Genomic DNA, 25,944 nt, shown 5'->3' with positions numbered 1-25,944 from the left:
TTCTTCGAGCCACACGTACCTCTTCGACACATTAGCAACTCTCAATTCTCATGAAAATCTCAAGGTTTCAAATACGGACATAGGGCACCAAAACAACAGAAAAATCAGTCTAGTGCTGATCGACGAAAATTTTGCAAATTAGTGGAATCACTCACGTTTAGCCATACATCTCAGTCGAACCGACCTATCTCTGATTTTTTATCGATTTTTAACTATGCTATAATGACCCTTGCAGACTAGCACGGTCGGACAGTCGATTCCTAGTAGAATTCTCAAGTCTATTGCGTTTAAAATCACTTAACGGCTTCACCTGATAGGCTAGTTATCTCGTGAGTGACCATCTAAAAAAAAAAAAAAACACTATAGTCGCGTTGATGAAAATTCTGACTTATCCAATCGAAATTAGAATCTGAAAATCAGGATGTTACACTAATTGCCGACCCATTCATTTTATGCACATGCAGAAACGAACTCATAATTACCCAACCAACAAACAAACACATGAGATAGTGAAAGCAGGACATCAATTTACACGAACCACACTTTATAAACAAATCGAGTTAAATCTACAAGTTCATATACAAAGGTCTGTCTTCCAAAAAGAAGTCCTAATCGACCTATACCCGTATCCCTTCGACTCCGGCTTTAGATTCTCCATCCTAGGGACCTGAAAAAGGGGTAACCACAACGGGGTGAGATAAATCACAGCGAGTCTACACCCTAAACCCCGATTATGATGAGAATTCACCTAGAAGATGCCTAAACATGTATCATATAAGACTTACCTCGCCTCAGCACCTCCCTGCACATTAGTACATCTCATATATCATATGCATACTGTAAATGCATTCAATAACTAGAACACCTCATATCACTCATCAAATAATTATAGGGGTTTTGATTATAATGCCAAATCGTTATGACACGTCCCATTCCGTGCCACACAATTCTGTCCCATAATCAGGCATGGCTATCTCAATCACTCAAGCATGTTCTAATTATTTACAATCCATCGGTCACGACACCCCACTGAGGAGCTTCATTCCGAAATCTATTCACAAACGGCATCATCTAGCATCCTCTGCCTAGACGGCACCCCATTGAGGAGCTTCACTCCAAAACCTATTTGCGAACGGCATCGTCTAGCATCCTCCGCCTAGATGGCGCCCCACACAAGAGCTTCGTCCCACGTAAACACCTCAGGACGGTTTCCACTTAGTGACCATATGCCCATCCAAAATTGGTCAAGAACACCGTGCTTTGCATTCAAATCCTCAATTTCAAATAATGGACTTGGCCAATTTTCTCCGTATTAAAATCATCATAGTAAAATAATCATGCATGGTCATGCATTTAAATTGAACCAGTAAGCATGGTACTCTCTCATTTCAAAGTTCCACGATTTCATATACTATATAAACATTTTTGGCGTCAAAAACCAACCCATGGTATTTTTCTATTTAAATACCAAAATCCATTTTTTGCAATAATAGTCCATAACAACAACCAAGCACCCAATTGCACAATTAAGCAATAAATTTCACATATTATCAAGCATAAGCTCTAAACATACCAAAAGTCGACCACATCACCAAATATACATTATCTAGCAAGCTAGATACCAAGAACAACAACAAAGCCACAACCGGTCCTAACGGGCAGAAACCGGGCCACTCATGCGTCTCCAATTTTAAATCCAAACACCTAACCAAATAAGTTCGGAGAATTCTCAAATATGAATATGTTATAAATGACGCATAAACGAACACTTTTCATGAAGACACCTTAACCCAAATATTTCTAGAATGAAAGCAGTAAATTGCTCAAGTCGTGACCAAAACTGTGTTTGTGTCCAGAAATTCTGTTTTCCAAAATCAGTTTGGTTTGAAGTTCAAAATTTGTCCGTTTGATCTAAAATTTTACTATGTAAAACTACTCAATGTGATGAACAACTTTTATGAAGAAAATCTTTCAAAAATCGAACTCTAAGAGTTGATAAAAATCCTTGGAACACCAAAAGGTCACTATTTCCAGAATAATTCGAGATTCTATTTTGCAAATAATGAAGCTGAAATCTCATTCTTTTAAATCCATAAAATCTTGACTAAATTATATATCATAATTGAAGATGTCTAGAACATTTTTCAAGAAGGAAATTGTTAAATATGTCTTGAGTTTTCGTGGGACTACACGATGGATTTACAAAAGAATAAAATAAAGAAGAAGGAACCCTGTAGTTTTGAATTCCTTTGAAAAAGGAAATATGGGCACACGTATTATAATAAAATAGGTTTCCCTTTTGGCATGAAGTCCCTCCGTGAAGATTGAAATTGGTGGGGCCTAAGGTCAAACTTTGACCTTGGGCATACTATATATAAGTGTGGACGGATAAGAGAGGTCTTCTTTTCTCTGCGGCTACTGCACGTACAGGCCGAAGTCTCTGTGGAAATAAACCCTACATAGAAGTCGCAGAAGGGAGCCGCAAAGAGGTCTTCTTTTCGGGGTGTTGCTGCTGCACCCGTACAAGAGAAAAGGAGGAGCCGCATGTCTTCAAGCTGAAGCACGATCAAGAAAATGAGTTCTTTTTCAGCGTTTGTTTTGAGCTTGTGTGATAATTTTGTGCCGTGACTTGGGTTTGGATTAAATTGGGGTTTGAGAAACACCGAGAGAGTGTTTGAGTGACTTGAGTGTGTAATCTCATTGTATCGCTTGATCTATAGTGAAATTCGATGCTGCTCTCTCTGTGGACGTAGGTCTTTACGATCGAATCACGTAAATCTGGTGTCCGATTTATTTTTCTTCTTCCGTCTATATTTTTGTTCAATCGCTCGCCTTAATCACAACAGAAGTAACCCCAAAATCACAGCACCATTTTCTCCACAAAAATAGCAAATGGCGAGGGTCTAGTAACCAAATCTGAGGGAAATCTACTAAATTAAGCTAAATAACCCTCATTAGTACTAATCCAACCAATTTGATCAATACTAATCCATTTTAAGGGTAATCTCACTTAATACTAATTTTATTAGGCTAATTAGCACTAATCTAACCCTTAAGTGTAATTAACAACCTAATCAAGGATTAAGGAGTTAACTCACTGGATTAGCGAGAAAACGGGTTCATGGCAATGGCGGCGTGACAGTGGTGAGATCCCGTGTCTACGGCGACTCCAAAGGAGGGCCAGAAGGGGCTAAAAAGCCTTGCAAGCCCACTACTTGTTATTGGAACTTCGGTTCTAAGGTGGTGAACCAATGGATCGAAGTGGCTAGACTCGGGCTGGTCTGGGCGGAGTGAGCTGAAGATGGTTGCTAGGTGGAGCTGGGACGGCTGGCTCGGGGATGATAGTGGCTAGTCAGAGCTGGAACGGGCGAAGGCTGCGGGTGATCAAGCTCGGGGACGGCGCGGCACGAGCAGTGCGAATGCGGGGGATGGCACGACCGGCGATGGTTGTGGACCGAGCAAGCGGGTGTGTGGGTGGTTGGTCTGGACGGTGCAAGGGTTGGTGGCTGGTTGGCTCTAGTGACTTGTAGCAAGGAAATGGAGTGAAAATGGAGAAGAAGTGAGGAAAAAGAAGGCTAAAGTTGCTTCTACTAGAGGGGGCTGCACATGGGTGAGGAAGAAGGGGGACAAAGAGCCATGCAAGTCCAACTTGTGGCCAATGGCAGCCTTGCACAAATATCCTATGCACTCAAGTGAGATGGCCACAAAGTCTTCTGCTCATATTTGTCAAACCATGAACCAATGGCTGATTTTCCCTCATTTCTTCACCATTTTACTCCATTTTGGTGTCCAAAATCCACATAGCAGCAGCCCCTACGAATTTCCCTTGATTTTCATTCAATTCGTCATCAATTCAAGTTAATTTGGTGGCCAATCTATCCCCTTGAAGCCGCCATACGAATTTCCACCATTTTCTCCACAAAACAAAACAAATTGGTAGCCAAAATTTCACTCAAAGGTGCCCATCCGAATTTACAAAAATTCTTTTTGTCCAATTTGAATTTTCCATAAAATTCCCAACTCGACATAATTTTCCCAAAAAATGAGACGAGATCCTAAAAATAAATTGTGACATGCTCGAACATTCGATTCCCGAAACCGAGTTCTATTTCATGGTTAAAATCGATCGAACCCGATTTTAGTGCGACCCAATCTACCATGTAGCTTTTAGGAATTTTAGCACGTTTGACCCATGATCGATAATTTCGATCCACGTTTGTGTATTTCTGACTCATTGGCAACTCTCGATTGTCGTAAAAATCTCAAGGTTTCAATTACGGGTACCGGGTACAAGATTGACAGCAAATTGGATTAGTGCTGTTCGACGCGAATTTTGCGATCATGCGGAATCATCCACCATTCAATCACGTCATTCCATCGAATTGACCTATATTCAATCACTAATCGATTGTAACAGTGCTGTATTGACCCTTGCTAATTATCACGGTTGAATAATCGATTTCTGATCGAATTCTCAAGTCTATCGCGTTTATAGCCTTAACGGCTTCACCCGATAGATTAGTTATCTCGTGAGTGATCAGTTTAGAGAAAAAAAGGACCATAGGTGTGTCGGCGAAAAGCCCAGTTCATATTATCAAAACATGGTCGAAATTCAGGATGTCACAGAGCATTTTCTTCATTGTCAAATTGTGGGAGACTCGTGACTACACGTGCCACTTTTGAGTTATGTGATATAGCTCACTTGATAATGCCGTGCGACTACGTACTTATCGGTATATATGTCGGGTCATTTTTCCTAAAGATCATCCGGTGAACATTGAAAAATGAATGGACTGTACATACTTTCTCAACGAAATTATATTTATCTTTTCGCCCACCTTATTGTGTCTTGATTTTCACCTCATATGGCTCCTCCTTCAATTCTTTTGGTGTCATTGGGTCCCTTTCCTCATTCGAGAATCTCCTCCCTTCTTCCACTCTGTTCTAGGAATTTATCCATTTTTCAGGGTCTCAAAGGCGCAAACAAACAAGAAATGGATTAGGAATGACTCAGTTCCATTAGAAGAGCAACTGATTGTACGACCACTAGTTAACAGGATAAGCGAAGCACCCTACTCTGTTCTCAAAGACAGTTTACATGTGCTGCATCATTGGATTTTATTACATCATTTGCAACCTACTGTACCATTATTCAACTGGCTAACACTAGACATAAGCTTATCAGCCAAAGACCGTTATCGAAAGGAATACGTTCAACTTGCAGCAGCATCGATACGTAGAGATGTCATCGATTCAATACTTCTCTCTGAATCTGGTTTGTAAAGCTGGATATGTCGTCCATTCAGTGGTTGAATAGGTCTAGAATTATTCCAGGCACCCTGCAATTCGTAATCATCTTTCGAACATGAGAAAATTACACGCAACATGTCGTAGAGGTAATCTTAATAGGGGATGTAACCACTAAGGTTTTGATGGAAAAATGGGGCCGAAAAACTTAGGGCACTTACATCGTCAACGAGACGTCTCAGCGACCTGATTTGTTCCTCTGTGACACTGCTGGGCTGGTGAACATTGAACAAGGAATGGTTAGTTCAGAAATTACTTACAACATTAGAATTTACACTTTTTAAGCATTGCTGATCTGGTGAAACATCGACGCCTTCTGGGGTTTACCTGCTTGTTGACGATCCATTTGACACCTTCTGTGCAGGGAGGAGTGGTGAGAGAGCCATTGTATCTGTAGTAACTGTGTTCACCCCTGATGATCTCCCTTGGGTCGATCCACCCCACTTCTATCTCTTCCCCAGCTTCCATCTCTTCTCCATGTGTTTCGCACGTTATGCGCTTCAACACCTGCACATCGTCAAATTATCCTTATCGCCGCATTTGATCGGTTACACATGCATCGACATAAATTGGTCCAACAAAAACATGTCCGACGCCAAGAAGTGCTCTTCGTTTCTGTTCTGAGGTTTAGAATTTGGAAACTACAGTATTTATGTTGTGATAATACCTCTATACAAGTGACAACAACAGTCCCACCCTGTGTTTTTTTCGCCTTTTGGGGCCATTCCTCTTACATGTTTCGTTGTGATGAAAACTAAATTTGATGTAGTAGCTATTGCGATTGTAATGTAAAGAGCCGCAAGAGTGTCACTATTTAATTGCTATTTTGTGAATTTTATTATGCATACATATGATAATGATGTATTAATAATATATTAATAATACAACAAAATAATGTTAGTTGGTCACATTATTGCACGTAAAAATTGTCAAATGCACCATCACAGAAATATAATTGTAAGATTGTTATTGTATTACCAATAAGATTATCTTTAAATGGATATTCCCGAAAGATTGAAGCAAGAATATATTAACCCTTCCATCGTCTACAACCTCCTTTTAAAGAAATAACTCATCTTTGTCGTCCACTTTAGTTTATTCTTTTCATTAAAAAGAAAAAGAAAAAACCCTTTTAACGGCTCAAACTGTAAATGCATACAAAACATAAAAAAAATACCCACTGCTTTTAGATTAAAAAACTACTCGACACCCAAACAATTGAAAAAATAGTCAAATTTTAATACAAATTTCATAGCGGCGCGCGCAATGATTCTAGTTGTTCTGTATAAGAAATTTTTTCTTACCTTTTTAATAAAAGCATTTGGTTCGCCTATCTTGTACAGTAGTCCAACAACAACAGTGTTGTCCGCAACCCTCCATGTAAAGTTGAGTGAACCATGTGAAGCTCCAATTGATAGCTACACAAAAGCATTTTCCAATTTCATCAACATATTGAGCCATAAAATGGGACAAGTGTGCCAGGAATTCTAAAATTAATCACAAAAGTGAAATCAAATCATAAAAATTACAAATATTACAATAAAAAAAAAAAAAAAAAAAACCAGCCAAATAAGAAGGAAACTACAGCTTGGGGGGGTTTGATCCTCCATGTTTTCTTATATGCAATCAAGACCTCAAACTTTTGTAATTTGTGCAATCAAATCCTTCAATCAACTATTTTAATTAAATTATCAAATTAATTAATGACATGTGACTTATGTGACACAAAACGACACATGATGCTATCTCGGCATCAAATGAACAGAAAACAAACGGGCAAAACAAGGAAAACGAATCCTAATTTGACATTATTTGTTATGATGGGTCAACAAAGCACTCAATTGCACACATCAAGAAAGTCAAATTATTTGATTGCACAAATCCAAAAAGTTAAGAGGATTTAATTATAAAAAAAAAAAAAAGAGTTAGAGGACGGAATTGCATAAACCCAGAAAGTTAGAGGACTTAACTACCCAAAATAAAAGTTTGAAAACCAAATTGCAAAAACAATAGAACTTTATACTTAACCCTTTCTCTTTTCCCGCTAAGGTTATGCATACGAATGTAATTGTCATTTTTCCTCAACAATCAGCTTTTCAAAGATCTTGGATAAAATTTTCACATATGCAAGACCCTCACAGCTGTAACAGCTCAAAGCAGCTTTTAGGAAATTACATTCCTTAGCTCTTAGGTGCGGTAACCTTGTTGCAATGTTACTATTTTATAAAGTGAAGTGGCTTGTTAATTGGGCAATACTTTTTAAAATTATAATGCCTCAAAGTAGGGTAAAATTCTATTCTTAAAATCCCTATAGTTGTGAATGCGACGTAGCCGTAAGTAAGGAGTTTGCCAAACACTTCGTAAATGTTACAGCAGTACTTTTGAGAAGTATTGAAAGTAGCATGCTCGTGTTCATACGAATTGAGAAAGAGAGACCTTTTGCCATCGATGAAATGCTCGGAAGGGTGGTGCCAATGACATTGTTGCAAGAAGTATTCTCTACCATCTACCTCGATCGACCCTGCCCTTCTATCGTCCCACCGAAGCTGCAATCGATACAAATAAAGTTGCTCAATTATTTTTCTCTATTGATATTTTGTGGTCGAGGATAGACCGTTCATCTTCCCTGGTTGAACACTTATTACAGATTAAATGAAGTCAAAGGGCGAATATTTACTAGCTTTTACCATAGTCATGTGGGTCCATAACGAGATTCTCATTAAAGCTTCTGATCATCTTGTATTATACATGTCGGAGAAGGTTTAGAAAGAAAAAAAGAAGAAGAAACAAACAAACAAACCCAAGCCATATGGGAGTTGAAGTTGTTCCAAGATCCGTTTTCCTATTCAGTAGTCATATCGATTGGGAGTTACTTATGCATTTTTTGCATACGTAGGACACAGAACACCTTGGAGCATGGCAAGGTCTAAACTCCACTTTAAAATCAGAAAATTAATCAATTCAAATCTTGAATATCTTGAAAATTATTTAAGTGACTTAAAAATGACGTTATTCATACTTTTCTGAAATGAAATATTAGAAGTTCAAGATAAATATTGCGTCAAATACCTACTCATTTGCTCTTGTTAAAATTGAGGATTTAACACTTTTCAAAGGAAACCAGGGCTTGGAATTGTTAGCATTTCCCATGTTAGCATGTTTTTCGAAGAAAAAAAAGGCGGGGATCATCATAATTCTGGTCGGATTTACCTGAAGATCATGGCCTCTATTCCTGACGTAGGCATAGCTTGGCTTGTAATTCCTCCTTAGGTCCCCCAAGTGTGGAATCACTTTCACATTCTCTCTTGCCAAGTCAATTGGAGATTGTCTCCGTCCTTCACTGCATTCTCTCCATTCTTCCTCCAGATATCCCCAGTTCTCTGGTCCCCTCTCGCTCCCGACTATGTAACTGAAGCCAGTCTCATCCTCTAACGCACCACGAAATCACACACGCGCAGAACGACATCGCCAAAATCAAAAGCCAAAACCACCATGACATACACTGAGAGAGAGAGAGAGAGAGAGAGAGAGAGAGAGAGAGAGAGAGAGAGAGAGAGAGAGAGAGAGAGAGAGAGAGAGAGAGAGAGAGAGAGAGAGAGAGAGAGAGAGAGAGAGAGAGGAGTGTTTACCAACTTCTCCAGATGGGGTCGATGCCGCATGCAAGTACGTGGCAAGAAGACTTAGGAGGAGAGCGGAGAAGACTAGAGTTTTGCTTTGGCTTTTCATCTTGTTTTTCCCTTCTTCTCAAAAGGATTTCGGTGCAAGCGAATACAATTACTCAACTAGAACGAGACGCGATGCCTCAATCAGTTTGTTTTAGTGAAACCTCCTAACTCCCATTTATATAGGCGTTTCAACTTTGAGTGAACTTCGACCAAAAAAGAAAAAAAAAAAAAAAAAACTTTGAGTGAACAGTGCTATGCACGTGAACAAGGTGGTTCGGTAAAGATTGTGCGACTACGACAAATAATGAAGACATGAGGAATCTGTCCACCTGTCTATCTCGCTTAATGGTAACTTAATCTATAGTCTAATAGTAGAGAGAGAGAAGTGATTACCAACTTCTCCAGATGGGGTCGATGCCGCATGCAAGGACGTGGCAAGAAGAATTAGGAGGAGAGCGGAGAAGACTAGAGTTTTGCTTTGGCTTTTCATCTCGTTTTTCCCTTCTTCTCAAAAGGATTTCGGTGCGAGCGAATATAATTACCCACGTCGAACGAGACGTGGTACAGGAGGGCAATGCCTCAATCAGTTTGTTTTAGTGAAATCTCCCAATTCCCATTCATATATGCATTTCAACTTCGAGTGAACAGTGCCATGCACGTGAACAAGGTGGTTCGGTAAATATTGTGCGACTACGACTAATAATGAAGACGTGAGGAATCCGTCCATCTGTCTGTCTTACCTATCGTTAATTAATCTATAGTCTAACAGTGGATAAATAATCCGTAATCTATCACGTGCTATAAAAAGGTTATGCAAGTTCTAGAGATTCATTACTGAAAGGGCATTGAGCCAGCTGATAAGTCCAAGACGTAATAAATAAAATCATTAAGAGGGTAGTTCTTTTTTATAACCTAAGGGCACAGGCGCCTGTCACGACAAATTTCTCCAATACATTTGTGTGATGAAAAGTGGGCCTTCAGAGCAGTAGGGTGAAATGTGAGAGATGCAAAAGGGTTGATACAATGTACAATTGGTTGTTGAAGTAGGGTCGGAAATTTTATACTAGATTCCGGAGATGTGTTGATTATCATTTTAAAGTATCTATAAAGGAGGCTAGCCTTTGATGCATAAACTGGTGGATAGGTGATGCTGCTCTCTAATAATTGGTTACGGCAAGCCAAAACCAATCGTCAGGCTTCCGTGAGATGTATGTCTTACTCGAGGACTGAATGCCAAGCTAAATAGGGTAAATTTTAGTCAATAATGACTATACATGTGTCGCTCCAAGGACTCGATTAGTAAGACTTTCATGTTGAACGTAATCCATATGGTAGATCTTTCCTAATAACGCGCAGTAGAGGGATTTCCTAGGTAATCAATCGTACTAAGAAGCGTGTTGAATGCAAGGCTCACGTTGCTATTTTGATTAGTGGATAAAATACTCCCGTTACTTTCATGTCGAATCTAATCCACATGTTACATGATTCCTAGTGACGTGCAGTAACGGAACTTGCAAGGTAACCAGTCGAAATAAGTTGCATGTTGAATGCAAGGCTCACGTTGCCATTTTGACTAGTTTGATAAAATAATTACATTTCCTAGAGACGTGCAGCAGAGGGATTTGCTAGTTGACCAGCCAAACTAAGTTGCATGTTGAATGTAAGGCTCACGTTCCGTTCGCTGGGTCCGCCTATGTCGGGCCCAGCTAACGCATATATAAAACAAAAATAAAAGTAACGAAATGAATTTTCCATGTCCTACCCTCTATCACGCGAGAGAAGTTATAGTACCCAAGCATGCCTCGCACTCTGATCATTAAAGACGCGAATGATAGTCATTATATTTTTAGATACAATTTTTTGCCACTGTTTTTATTCTTTAAAATAAAAATATACGTTTGATAGCAACACAAAATTTATATATCCAAAATATAAATTTTATTTGATAACCATACAAAATTTCTTCATACTAAGTGGACGGCAATGGGAAGAGATTGGCGAAGGATGGTGGACGGTGATAGCAAGAGGTGGCAGTCAGTGGCAACTAGCGAACATCGGACGGGTGGTCACCTAGTAGTAACAGCAAGTAATAAGAAAAGTTTTTATTTATCTTTTCCGTTCTAAATTTATTTCTAGGCTAAAAATTTATTGTATAAGTAAAAAAATGAAATTGTGCTATTAAACGAATTTTCATTCTAAGCCTATTTTCAATAACAGAAAAATAAATCGGATAAAAAATAAAATAATTATCATGTGCTCCTTAAATTGCTAGTAAAATTAAGTTATTCTATCTCAAATGCGATGTCACGAGAAATGAGTATGAAACTCCGATTCGACGACGAGGGATAACCATCCGCGTCAGTTATCCCCTTTCGATCTTTTAAAAAAGAAATGCCTACATCTTTTGTTTTATATAAAGTTTTCCGTTCACCTTTCTTTTCATTTCACTTTTTTCCATCCTAGGAGGCTACGATCCGCACCCGCAAGTGACAAGACACATAATAATAAGACCGCCCCATTGATGAATAACAAAAAAAAAAAAAAAAATCACGAGAATGAGATGGTCCAATTATCTACGTGGCAACATGTAAGCGCTCACTTCATGCTCCCAATTTTCATTGGACAGTTGTGGTTGGCGAAGAATGCCGCCATTGAAGCCAAGACAACCAAGAGCGGCCAGGTGATCGTTTTGTCATTTGTCAATGCGTGGCGTCGCACATTCATCTGCTTCGTAACATTCTTTTATCTTCTCTCTTTTTGGTTGCACCGACTCTATCATTTGCTCCGGATAAGAATATTAAAAGCATCGTAATCTTCTTACGGTGCTTATTCGAATACTATTACTTTTTTTCAATCACCTGATTATCACATGGGTATAAAATTTCTCACTAAAATACCGTTTCTCATGAATAATCCTTTCCATTCAAATGTGAAATTTATAAATAAATTAAAGCCCAATATAGAAAGAGTACAAATAAATGCCATTCTTTCTTTTCTCTCTTTAAGTGCTTCCACACATAAACAATGTTGTTTTCAGTATATCTGTCTTTTCAAATATCGATGTTTTTCCTCTCTCAACGCTTTGTCTCTGAAAATCCTATGCCCATAGATCATAGGATAAAGCAAATCAAGCTCTCTTTCCATTAGGGCTTTGTCTTCTCCTCTGCTCACACACTCACTCTATGTTTGTGGAGTGAGCTCTTGCTTGTTCAGATGTCACGCCCGAACCTCGAGCACGCCAACATCCCACCATGGTCATGCAAATGCGACATTCCCAAGATACGCCGCCGACCCATTCATTTTATTACGCATGCAGAAGCGAAACAAATCCCTTGGCTACATTTAACTTGGGATAGAAAAGCAGGTAATCAATCGCAATACCGAACACTCATTTACAAACACAAAGGGTTTAAGTACAACATTGGACTGTCTACAAAATAGACCAGCTCGACAAAAGGGGAATTATCCTAAAACCAACTAGCAGGACACGTTCTCCAATCCTTATGATTTCATCTCTGCAACTCCTCAAGGCCAACTAAAGCTATCTAGCCGCTCCGTCCACCAGGCACCTGAAATTGTAATCCCCAAACTGGGATGAGACAATGTCTCAGCAAGTTCAACCCCCTAAACCCCTATTAGAAAGAAAATACGCCAAAGGGTGGCCTAGCCACATCACACGGAGAACTTACCTCGCCTCAATTCCTTCCTGCAGGTTAGCACAATTTGTATCACACAATCTCAAGTATTAATAATAATTCAAACAATTGGAACGCCATCACTTTCATATAAATCACAGTCGCACTTAGCACGCATTCCAATTATTATTCACTACCACACAAGGGCATAGCCTACTCGCAGTTCGGCTATCTTCTAATATTAATGCCAGGCATCGCCTCTCCCTTTGGAGCACGGCTTCGTCACTACGTCAACAGCATTCCCGAAGGAGCATCGTCTCCCCCTTGGAGCACGGCTTTGTCACTATGTCGACGGCATTCCCGAAAGAGCATCGATCTAGTTGACCCAGCCTCTACTGCGACCGACATCCACCGCGTGGGCATCCCATATAGGGGCAAGTCCGGCTCAACAGCCCAGGATGATTCCTCTTAGTTATCACACAGCCAAAGCATACTCAGCCCCATGACACTTTGCATTTCACTCAATACTTCCACTTAAAATAGTGATCTCGGCCATTTTTCTTCATATAAAAATATTCCAGAAATTACTCACGTGTGTGGGGGCATGCTAATTTCGAACCAGAAAGTCAATATCTCACTTTTTCAAACCCCACTACTTAATATAATCATTAAAATCTAATTTTTGCATCAAAACCCGACACTTTGGTTTTTATGAATAAAATCCATATTTATCACAATCAACACTCAATTTGCCACATCCATTCATCAAATTCAAATTCTAAATGCACAATAGCGATCAACACGAAATTCTGAGAAAATAAGGTTCCAAAATAATTTTCAAAATTTATTAAATAATTAAATTTATTCCGAAATTTAATTAAATAATAGCATCCCTATCTTTCATGATCCACACTCAATTTATAATATCCAATCATCAATTTCAAAATCTGATTACACAACAACGACCGGCACGAAATTCTGAGAATTTAGGGTCTCGACAAAATTTTCGAATTTAATAAATAATTAAATTTATTCCGAAAATAATTCAATAATAATATTTTAATAATTTCGAATAATATATTATTATTAAATTATTTAATAATTTCGAAATATTTAAATAACTCAAAAGTAAATTCCTTTATGTCAAATCAAGGCTTATTCTAAATAAACCTACTTACCCTTAATTAAGCACACTTTAAATTAAAACACCACCTTAATCTAATCTATTCTTAAATAACCTAAACTAACAACCTAATAATACTTAACATAAACTAAACCTCCCTAAGCATAATTAACCCTCTAAGCGAGGTTTAGTGAGCTAAACTCACTGGAATCACTTTTGACGAGTCTCCGGCGAAGAGCACGACGATGCCGACAACAAATCTACATGGAGCAACACCAAAGGAGGTCGGGAAGAGCCTAGAAACGCTCCTCAAAGATCTGGATCTTGCTGGCCGAAGGTTGCTGCTCACGGTCGGAACGGAGGCGCGCCGGCGGCTACTTGGACGGAGAAGGACCAATGGAAGCAGCTAGGGCTCGGGACGGCAACTAGTGGCGACGAACGGCGGTGATGGAGGCTCTAGTGATGACGACCAGCTGCTGGCGAGGAGGGACGACGATGCTGGAGTTCAGGCGGAGGCGGCAAGCGGACGAGCTAATCGGCGAAGCAACGCGCGGGCCTCCTCACGCGGACAGGTGGCGATCGCGACGGCTCCGGCGAACGGCGACGGCTGCTACGAACGGGCGAAAGGGGGTGGACGAAGGGGGTCGGTTCCGCTGGTTTTCCTTTCAGCTTTTTCCTCCTTTCCTCTCTTTTCCCAAGCTTGAAGATGATGGAGACAATGGGGAAGTGACATCCCACCTTTTTGGGATTCAATCTCCACCCTCCAAGTGTCACCACCCTAGCCAATCTTGCACCACCCCATGACATCACTTGTGATGTCACAATCCACTAATCTATCCTCCCACAACCTTAGTCCAATAGGTTCAATTTCATTTTCCGCCGAGGCATAGAATCTTGTACACTTAATTCAATCAATTCTCAATCAATTCCATCCAATTGAAGCTCAATTAAATTAACCCAATGTCACAACGCTTCAATTCAATTATTTACTTGACCATAGAACTATCTTGATCTCAAAAATACCACCAAAAGAGGGCCTACCAATTTTCCGAACCAAATTAACCATACTCTAATTATTATATTGAAAAAGCACGGCTTGCATGAAAAAGTCTTACGGAGATGAGTCAATATTTCTAAAATGATTTGTGACACACCCAGACTTCCGATTTCTGAATTCGATCTCAATTCCACGGTTAATTTCACTTTGGCACGATACTAGCGCGCCCAACCTACCGGGTAGCCTTTAGAAATTTTCATGCATTTGACATGTGGTTGATCATCTCAAGCCATAATAATGTACATCTTTGAAACATTGACGACTTTTGATTGTCGGGGTAATCTCTAGGTTTCAAATACGAGCCGTGGCACCCCTCGACTGCCCCCGATCCGATTAGGGTCGCCACAGCTCACTTACCTTTTACTTTCCTTATTAACACGTCACTCTGATACCATTTCAAGTGCAGCGGGTCCATACAACTTGGGGGTTTACATCTTTTAGAAAACCATTTTAAGTGCAGCACATCCAACAACTTCCTTCCCTATATTCAAAAAACGATGCACACCTACTAAACATCTTATATAAGTTAAAGCCGAACACGTTTATTTACATAGAGTAGATGGACATATTTAGTCAGTACATCAAAATGCCGTAGTCTTCTATACTCGGCTACACTTCAAAGGATGACCGACATCTTCTCTAACAGTCGAATACTTAAAGTCCATTGATCAGTGTCGGCGTCCAAAAGTTTCCTCCCTTTGCTATTCTCCTCCTTAGAATCATAACCAACCACTTGATTCATCTACTGGTAGCAGTTGTAATAGAGGTATCTTTTCTAGTTTGAAATGTTATTCCCCAAAAGGGGTGAGTACAACCACTCAGCAGGTAAAGGAATCTAATAACCACTCAATGCATCACACAAATCATACATGCATTGCAGGCGTTACTTACCTTGAAGCCAGGCGTATACTATCATGCATCATCACCACAATCATAACACATACATGTGTATCATCATGTCATACTCATATCATCATCATCATGACATTATTATATCACACACATGTCATCATCATCATGACATCATCATATCACACATGTCATCATCATCATGACATCATCATATCACACATGTCATCATCATCATGACATCATCATATCACACATGTCATCATCATCATGACTTCATCATACCATACACATATATGCATGTCATCATGCCATATCATATATTGTCATCATATCACATCATACATCATCATCATCATCATGCATATCATCATGCCATGGGTGATCATCACCATATCACATCATACATCATCATCATCATCATGCATATCATCATGCCATGGGTGATCATCATCATATCACATCATACATCATCATCATCATATCATATCATATCATATCATATCATGCATGGTTCAATTTCCACTTTTAACTTTCAATTTGATCACCACATCACCCTTCCTTGGATCATCAATTTCATCTCATATTATACACTCGCATCCCATGCGGGAAAACCTCTGGCATTCAGCCATTCCAGGCCACCGGCATTCAGCTCCCCCACATTCCGGGCATCTCGCATCCCAACCGGCATCACGAGGCATTCCCTCGGGCAAAGACCTCCGACGGGGCTTCGGCATTTACACTCCCTAGCCGGGCATCCCGCACCCCAATCCTCGGCATCGCGAGGCATTCCCCTCGGGCAAAGACTCTCGACGGGGCTTCCGGAATTATGTACCGACATACCACCAGGCTTCCCCTGGAATTACGTACCGTATACCACCGGGCATCCCGACACTCCCCGGGAATCTCCGGAATTACGCCACTAGGCCACCGGGCATCATCATCCACCACAACAACCTCCTCATTTAACATTATTCATGTTTACCAATTTCGGTCTTAATTTAGCATGGCATATGATGTATTGGCAAATCAACAATCATGTTCAGCATTTGAATTCCCACATGCATCTCAATTCATTGTCATGCATACATCAAGACCTCATCATTCATACTACATGGTACAATTATTTATGGAATAAAATTTAATGGAATTATGCCAAATAAAATAATCCATTTTTCATGCCCTTTTTCATTTATTTAAATTTCAACTTGTGCCATTTTCAAAAATATTAATTTAATATCTATATAATTATCAAAAATCATAAAAATTAACGCAAGTGATAATCAAGACAATAGGATAATGATTTCATGCAAAATACATGGCCAAATAGAATTTCACCAAATTTCATAATTCACACAAAACAGCATATAATTTTTGGATGAAATCAGAATGCACAGTTTCCGAAGAAATTCGATTAAAATATCCATATGACCTCCAAAAATTACGAAATTTTACCCAGTTATATCCAAGACATTCAAGTACATTTTTCATGAAGACTTCCAAGTCAGATTATTTTTAGATAAATTTCTACAGTCTCACGAAGCTTCTAGATCCAACACCGAATCGTCCAGTGCATGCTTCTCCGAAATACTGAGTTTTCACCTACCTATTTTTCTTATTTTCCTCTACAATTTGGATATATTCTACATAAATATGTTATCTACAAGTTTCATGAAGAGATCCAAGTAAAATATCCAGTGTATAGTCGTCATTTAGGTCCATGAAGTCTCGGGTGTCCTGTAATACATCTCCAGAATTACCGTCTTCAAGATCTAGTCGATTTACTAGGTTATACTTGTTCATTTCACTTCAAATTTGAGTCTGTTGTAGTTTAAGATGTCCCCTACAACTTTCATGAAGAAATCGAAGAGAGATTCTTAGCACAACTCAACATGCAACCACAAATCCATCAAAAGGTCAGTGAAATCTTTCCAGATCTGAGGTCTCCGTAGGATGAGAGTTTAACCCCTTAAATATCTATCATTTTACACCAAATTTTAGTATGTTATATTTTAAGATGTTAGCTACAACTTTCATGAAGATATCCAAGTCAAAATCGAACTCTAAACATGCATGCAAGCTCTCACAAGTTTCTGACTCAAACAGTTTATGCGAAAACATTCCATATCTAGCATCTCCGTAGGATGAGAGTTTTACCCTTAAATCTCCACCATTTTGTCCCAAATTTTATTATGTTGTATTTTAAGATGTTGGCTACAAGTTTTGTGAAGTAATAAAAGTCAAAATCCAACTTGAAACATGCATGCAAGCCCTCACAAGATTCTGGTTCAGGCGGATCTCACGAAATCAGCATGCAAAGTCAAGAACAGCCACATTCTAGCTCCGATTTTTGCCTTCCCTATGATCCGAAACCTACCACAAACAAATCATACATGCAAGGCACACATGCAAGGGTGGAAATCAGTCCCAACTTGCCTCAAAGATCAAGCAGACAGCGACACACGAACGGCACACCGGCGACGGACGAACGGCGTGTGGGCGGTGACGGGCGAGCTCCTTCCTTTCTCTCTTCCTCTCTTCCTCTCTTTCTCTCCTCTCTCTCTCTCTCTTCCTTTTTGGTTGTATTTATATTGCATGCACCCCTTCTTTGCATGGGGGACACTTGTCCCTAAGAAGGAGACAAGTGTCTCCTTGTTGAAGACACTTGGAGGAAGCCATGCGGCTCCTCCTTCCCCTCCATGCGTGACAATGGGCCGGGCTTATGGCCCACTTTAGGCCCATCTCACTTGGGCCCTAGGTCCAAACTTAAATGGCTCAAGTTTATTTTATTTTATTTTTATAATATATCTTAATCATCATTTAAATAAATATCTAATTGCATAAATAATAAGGCCATTAAACTTATAGTCACAAATCCATAAATTCCAATTTATGATGCACATGGCCAATGATAGAATTTTCTTTCCTATCACATAATTATCCCTTAAAAGCTTGACCATATATCTTATTGCAAATTATGGATTAAATGGCCATAAAATAACTTGATGGTACTTCCATCACCTATTCATAGACTTTAATGTAACTAGAGGTCGTTAAGAATTTTGGGATGCCACACAAACATAGGGTACCCAATCGACTGAAAAGTCGGTCCAGTGCCGATCGACAAGAATTGTGTGATCTGGTGGAATCTCCCACACCTGATCACATGCCTCTGTCGAGTCGACCTATCTCCGATCTCTAATCGATTTTTAATTGTGCTGTAATGACCCTTGCAGATTAGCTCGGTTGAAAGATCGCTTCCGGGTCAAATTCTCGAGTCCGATGCATTAGAATTTCTTAACAGACTTCACCTAATAGACTAGTTTTCACATGAGTGGCCGACTCAAGGAAAAGAACTATATGCGTGCCAACAAAATACCCGTCTCAATTTATTGAAAATAGAATTGGAAAATCGGGATGGCACAGTTATCCTCTTTCGCCAGTAGCCCAAACCCTTTTTGTCTAAACTATTCTTGTTGGACTTCGCAAGCTACAATAGCAAAAATATGACTTTCATATTCGCTTGTTGATGGAGCCGTGAGCCACTTCTGTTGCTTCTACTGCCCATTGCAAATTTGATGGGATGATTTGCCCCAATGTGAAGTATTAGGGTTTTGGTTCAATTAGAGTTCTTGAAGATCAAAATTGAATTTTGCTCCAATTTTTTTAAGTGAGGCTAGGGTTGCTCAATCAGAGTCACCATACTCTTGCGAGGCATGCTTGGGTACTATAACTTCTCTTGCGTGATAGTGGGTAGGACATGTTTAAATTAAATGCCTTGAATTAGCCTTGGATGGGAGACATTTCATATTTTAAAGATTTGCATGATCCTATTGATGGTGATAAGGTTAAAGGAGACAAGGAAGACAAAGAATTGGGGCAAATGAATGAGAAAATGATTGGGTTTATTCAACAATGAATTGATGATCGTGTTGCCCAAGAAACAAAAGCCAATATTTTGTGGAAAAAAATTACAAGATCTCTATGAGAGGAGATCTCATAGAATAAAGCTTTTTTTAGTTAAAAGACTTGTGAATTTGAGATACAAAGAAAGGATTAGCATGTCAGAATATTTAGGGATATTCAAGATGTTGTAAGTTAATCAACAAAATCTTGAGATTGACCTAAGTGATGAATTACAACCATGTCTATTGCTTGGTACTCTTCCAAAAAGTTGGGATGCTTTGGTTGTGGCATTAAACAATCGGACTCCTTTTGGTGTGTCTTCTATGAGCATGATTAAAGAAAACTTGTTCTATGAAGAAACAGTGCGAAAATGCTTGAATTATACTTATAAAACGAAGGTTTTGGTCATAGAAAACTGGGCGAGAAGTCAATAGAAAAAATTACAAATTAATGATGATATAGGCATGCCAAGAGGAAGGTCGAAATTAACACCAAGGAGTGTTAAATGTTATGATTGTGGTAAAATAGGACATTATGCCAAATAGTACTAGTTGCCAAAGAGAGATAAATCCCATGATAGAAATGGATATTGAAATAAAGAAAAGACTATGTTCATATGTGATGACACTTGTGTGAATCTTACTTGGCAAGGTTGTAGCTGGGTCGTTGATTTTGCAACTATAATTCATGTGATGTCACAGCATGACTACTTCACTTCGTATTGCAGCGATGATTTCATTGTGTTAGGATGAAAAACAGTAGTGTCTCCAAGCTTATTAGGATAGGAAATGTTTATTTGGAAACCGGTATTAGATGTATATTGCTTTTGAAAAATGTAAGACATGTTCAGAGCATTCGACTTCACTTGATCTCCATTGGTGCCTTAGATGATGATGGTTATTGCAATTTCTTTGGTAATAGCTAATGGAAATTGACCAAAGGTTTCATGATAATGGCTAAGGGTAAGAAGACATGCACTCTCTACACCATGCAAGCTAAGTTGATGGGAGTAAAGGTAAATGCAGTGAAGGACTCCTTAGTTAACCTATAACTTATGAAACTCGATCATCTTTATGAGAAGGTGGTTGAAATTCTTGCTAGAAAAAAATTTTCTACCATTAAATGAGAGAAATATCAAGGAATGTACTCACTATCTAATAGGTGAGCAACAAAGATTATCATCCATAGTTCCTCTCCACACACAACATTAGATGTATTTGATTTAGTTCACACTGTTGTTTGTTACATGGATGCTAGATCACTTACTGGTACATTATACTTTGAAATATTTATTGATAATTGCTCTAGAAAAATATGGGCTATTACTTTGAAATTTAAAGACCAGATGCTTGTTGCTTTTAACCAATTTCATGTTAATGCAGAAAGAGAAATTGGGAAAAAATTGAAATGTGTTCGACTTGACAATAGTGGCGAATATAGAGACTTATTTGAACATTATTGTAGAGATCACGGTTTCAAGCTTGAGAAGACAGTTTTGAAAACACCACCACAAAATAGAGTGGTGGAGAAAATGAACTAAATAATTAATTATTTAATTCAGTGTAGGCTTTCTCATGCGAGGTTACTAAAATCATTATGAGATGAAGCAATGAGAGTAAGAGTGGACTTGATAAATCTTTTCCCATCATTTTTTCTTGAAAGGGATGTTTCGCAAAGAGTTTGGAGTGGGAAAGATATTTCGTACAATCATCTAAAAGTGTTTAGTTGTCATGCATCCATGCATGTTCCAACCCTGATGACAAGTCTAAGAAATGTATCTTATGAAGAGTTTGGCTTCATGTTATAGGATCCAACTGTAAAGAAAGTCTTAGAAGCCAAGTTGCAGTATTCTTTAGACATCAAACCAAGACATTGATAAGTCAAGTTGGCCAAAGATTGTAGTTCAACAATCCATGAGTTTTAGCCCAAATCCTCCAAGGTATTAGGTGGAAATCATGAGGAAGAAGTATATGGGAATGATGAAGATAGCAAATCTTCACAAAATGTTAATTCTTCAGTTGAGACAGGTGAAACAATTGACCAAGAACAACCCACCGAGCCAATGGAGCCAATTGAGCAAGAACACTTAAAAATAAGCCAATGTCCTACCTCAAGTTAGAAAATCTACAACTGTGACATCTCAAAATTTGACCCTGTTTCGAATATATGAAATGGTTGGTTCGTCGATGTGCTTATGGTTAATTTACTCGAAACTGATCACTCTCGAGTTAACTAATCTATTAGGTGAGGCCGTTAAGGAATATAAACACGATAGATTGGAGAATTCGATCAGAAATCGAACACTCAACCATATTAATCGACAAAAATCAATACGATGCTGTTATAAATCGATTAGCAAACAAATATAGGTTGATTTGATGGAATCATGTAGTCGAATTGTTGGTGATTCCGCACAATTGCGATATTCGTGTCGAACATCAGTAAACCGATTTTCTATCGATATTATACTCAAAACACGTAATTGAAACCTCATGATTTTATGACAACCGAGAGTCGTCTACAATTCGAAGATACACAAACGTGGATTGACAATTATTGACCACGGGTCAAACGCGCTAAAATCCCTAAAAGCTACCCGATAGGTTAGGTCGTACTAAAGTCGCGGTCGGTCAATTTTAACCATGTAATTAAATTCGGTTTCAAGAATTGGACGTTTGAGCGTGTCATGATTCATTTATAAGATGTCGTCTCACCTTTCGGCAAATTTTCTTCAAGTCTGAAATTGTAAGGAAAAATGAATTTCGGACAAAAAAAAATTAAAAAGGGAAATTCGGATGGTTGAAAAATAAGGTTTTTCCACCCTATTTTGGCTTATGTTTGAAGAAATTAGAGCAAATTCCTAATTTGGTAGAGCAATGGACTTTGTGGCATGAGGACTTTTGTGATTTGGTGATGATGAGAAGATATTTCTCCCAAGCTTCTCATTGGTTAAACCATGGACTTCTTTGTTTTTCCCTTTTTCTTTCTCTCTCCCCCCCTCTCTCTCACACGTGAAAGCTTCCCCCCTTCCTTCTACTGATTCCTTTTCCTCGGCCCACGTTCCTTTCTCCCCGACCTTTCTGCATCTCCTTCCTTCTGCCGCCAATCCTCATCCATCCTCATTCCACCTTCACACCGTCCACTTCCCTTCATGCCATCACCACCACCTCCACGCCACAGCTGCAGCACCATCCACTCGTGTCGTCACTGTCCAGCTCTACTTCCCCTCACGCCACAGCCACCAACTAGCTACCAGCTCACTCCATCACCTCACCACCGAGTAGCCAAGATAGCTGCAGCTTCACCACCTCAGCCAGCAACCACCAGTGGCTTCAGCTCCACCGTCCAGCTACCTTCACTGAGCTGCCCATCTTCACGCCACAAGAAGGACCAGCCCAAGCCGGAACCAGCTCCTCTTGGTCGTGAGCTGGTAGGGCCATCACGGCCGTCGGTTGAGCTCTATTTGAGACACGATTGTCTCGAGTTTTCACCATTATCGCGTTGTCGTCGCCGTGAGCCCGCCACCGTTTAAATCCGGTGAGTTAACTCCCTAATCTAGATTAGGTTGTTATTTGTGCTTAAGGGATATTTAGATTAGTGCTAATCATGGTTAGATTAGTGCTAAGAAGGATTAGTGTTAATTAAGTTGGATTAGTTTAACTTCAGATCTATTTACTGGACACTCGCAGTTTGCTATTTTCGTAGGTTAAAATATGCTACAATTTTAAGGTTGCTTCCCTCTTAAAAAATATTCTAAACATCTTTATTTATGACATATATTTTACTCAAGATTTTTGGGATTTAAAGGAATGAGATTTCAACTTTGTCATGAGCAAGGCATAATCTCGGTTTGTACTAGAACCAGTGACCTTTCGGTATTTAAATGATTTTTATCAACTCTTAGGGTTTGATTTTCGAAATATTTGCTTCACCAAAGTTTTTCCTCACATCTTGAAGTTTTGCATAACTAAATTTTAGAACAAACGGACAAGTTTTGGACCTTAAACCAAACTAAAACAAAATTTCTGAACATGGACACAGTTATTGTAACAATTTGGGTGAATTACTGCTCTTATTCTAGAAAGATCTGAGTCAAGGTGGTGTCTTCATGAAAAGTGTTTGTTTAAGTGTCCTTTATAACATATTTGAATTTGGGAATTTTCTGAACTCGTTTGGTTATATTTCTAGAATTAATCTTGTAGACATGCGAGTGAACCCAAATTCTACCGGTAAGGGCCGGTTGTGATTTTGTGGTTGTTCTTGGTGTCTTGCTTGTTGGGAAATGCATATTATGTGATTTGATTAATGTTTGGCATGGTGAGAACTTATGTGTGATATTCTGAGATTGATTGCTCTATGTTGGTTCTGATTTTTATTGCAAAAGTTGGCCTTATGAGCAATGAAATAGAAAAACAATGAGGTGTCGGGTTTGGACACCAAAACTTATTTGCTCAACAAAACAATGAGGTTTTAATCTAGGTGTGTGCAAAGTTTGATGGATTAATTTTGAGTACGAGAGTACCTACAAATTTCTTTCCAAAAGTTTTAAAGAAAAGAAAAAAAGGAGTTACTAAAGATTGTTTCCAAAAAGGGTGGTTGGACAAAAAAATAGAAAAGAAATATGGTGTCGGGTTTGGACGCCAAGTTTTACATGCTCAATAAACCGTGAGGTTTCAGACTAGATGTGTGCAAAGTTTGGTGGGTTGATTTCAAATACGTGACTCCGTATGAATTTATTTCTGAAAGTTTTCAAAAAAAAAAAAAAAAAAAAAAGAGTTGCAAGGTTTATTATTTGAAAAGGGATTTTGGTGTTCTTGGCTAATGAGGAAGATAACAATGGACTTGAGTGATGGTATGCTCGTGTGATCACCTAAATACCTTGATGCGTATGAATATGCGGGGTAATGAACCCATCCTGATGCATATGAATATGCGGGATGATGCCAGATTAAGTTCGGAAGCCCCCACATCAACAGGATGCCAAGTCACGGTTGAAGCTGAATCGATGCTCTTTTATGGAATGTTGTCCTGAGGCGTATGAGTACGTGGGATGATGTCTTGCCCGATGGGGCAGGACAATGCCCAGTTACGCCAGATGACCACCGACTTTCAAGTTGGCCATGGCCGATAAGTCGTAATAATCGAAACACAACTGAATGGTTGTGCTATTGCACTTGATTATGGGGAAAAATTGTATGGCACGGTATGTGACGTGTCATAATGGTTTACCATATAATCAAGACCCATATGATTGTTTAAAGGATGAGAATGATGTGTTCCAATTATTAATTGCGCTTGTGATATTTATAATGGCATATATGATGCGCTAACATGCAAGGACATGCCTAGGCGAGGTGAGTTTTGTATGGTGCGTGTTTAGGACCGCCTTTGAGGTGAATTTGCGTCCTAATTGGGGTTTAGGTTGTTGACTCGCTAAGATTTTAATTCATCCCGTCGTGATTAACATTTTTCAGAGCCATAGCGTGGAGATCTGCTGATTTCGGATGTGATGGGTGCAAGATGCGACACCTTTTGGCTGGCCTTGTCGCTAGTGAAGTTTAGGTTGAACCTTAGTCCTTGAAGGTTTTTGAGAGGGTTGATAGGAAGTGGCCATGGAAAGGCTTGTAAGTATTAAATTTCCTAGAGTTAACAGTGAATAAATAAATAAGTTAATTTTGGCAATGTTTGCCGTGTTTTACTATCCCTATGTTTGTTTGTTGGCCGGGTATTTATTTAATTCGTTTTCGAATGTGCTTAATTGAAAGATAAAAATAATGGGTCGGCGATGCGTCTTGAGACATCGCATTTTTAATCGACCGCCAAGGGATGTGCGCTTGCCCAGGGTTCGGGGTGTAACAACAATAGTAAGTAAACATTCATAGAGATATTAGTCACAGAGTGTGTATTACTATCCAATGCAATAGAGTTAGAAATTTATGACAAGGCTATATCGTGTGATCAAAAAATGAGTGACATGAAGTCATGCAAAAGGAGCTTAAATCCTTCCATAAGAATCACATATTTGAATTGATAAAGTTGCCTAAAATAAAAGAACACTAAAAAATAAGTGGGTGTGCAAGTTAAAGATGGAAGAAAACAATTTGCAACCTTGATTCAAGGCGAGGTCTATTGTGAGGGGCTTTCATCAAAAGAAAGGAATTGGCTTTAAAGAGATCATTTTACCAGTTGTTAAAATGTCTTATATTCGAGTTGTTCTTGGGTTGGAACTAGTTTGGATTTAGAAATCAAATAACTTGATGTAAAGATAGTCTTTTCTTTGTCCACTTAAACGAAGAAATATATATGGAGCAATAAAAGAGTTTATATTTGAAGGGAATGAGCATATTGTATGTAGATTGAGGTAAAGCTTATATGGTGTCAAGCAAGCACCAAAATAATGGT

At 39.0% G+C, this 25,944-nt stretch overlaps 1 protein-coding gene across 1 annotated transcript in view; it reads right to left on the bottom strand.

The window, feature by feature from the left end:
- Window positions 1-5,035: 5,035 nt before the first annotated feature.
- LOC104456218 (alpha carbonic anhydrase 7) overlaps window positions 5,036-25,944 on the bottom strand; it is a 53,935-nt gene continuing 33,026 nt past the window's right edge. The window contains exons 6-7 of the mRNA XM_039311786.1: window positions 5,469-5,522; window positions 5,036-5,339 (exon numbers count right to left, since the gene is read on the bottom strand). Of these exons, the coding sequence (XP_039167720.1) occupies window positions 5,214-5,339; window positions 5,469-5,522 (180 nt within the window). The 3' untranslated portion in view covers window positions 5,036-5,213. The remainder of the gene's footprint in view (window positions 5,340-5,468; window positions 5,523-25,944) is intronic.

The sequence above is a fragment of the Eucalyptus grandis genome, chromosome 1 (assembly GCF_016545825.1).
Source record: "Eucalyptus grandis isolate ANBG69807.140 chromosome 1, ASM1654582v1, whole genome shotgun sequence".
In the NCBI taxonomy this organism is placed as follows: Eukaryota; Viridiplantae; Streptophyta; class Magnoliopsida; order Myrtales; family Myrtaceae; genus Eucalyptus; species Eucalyptus grandis.
Note: the sequence above shows the minus strand (reverse complement) of the source record. Positions and strands in the feature narration are given on the sequence as shown.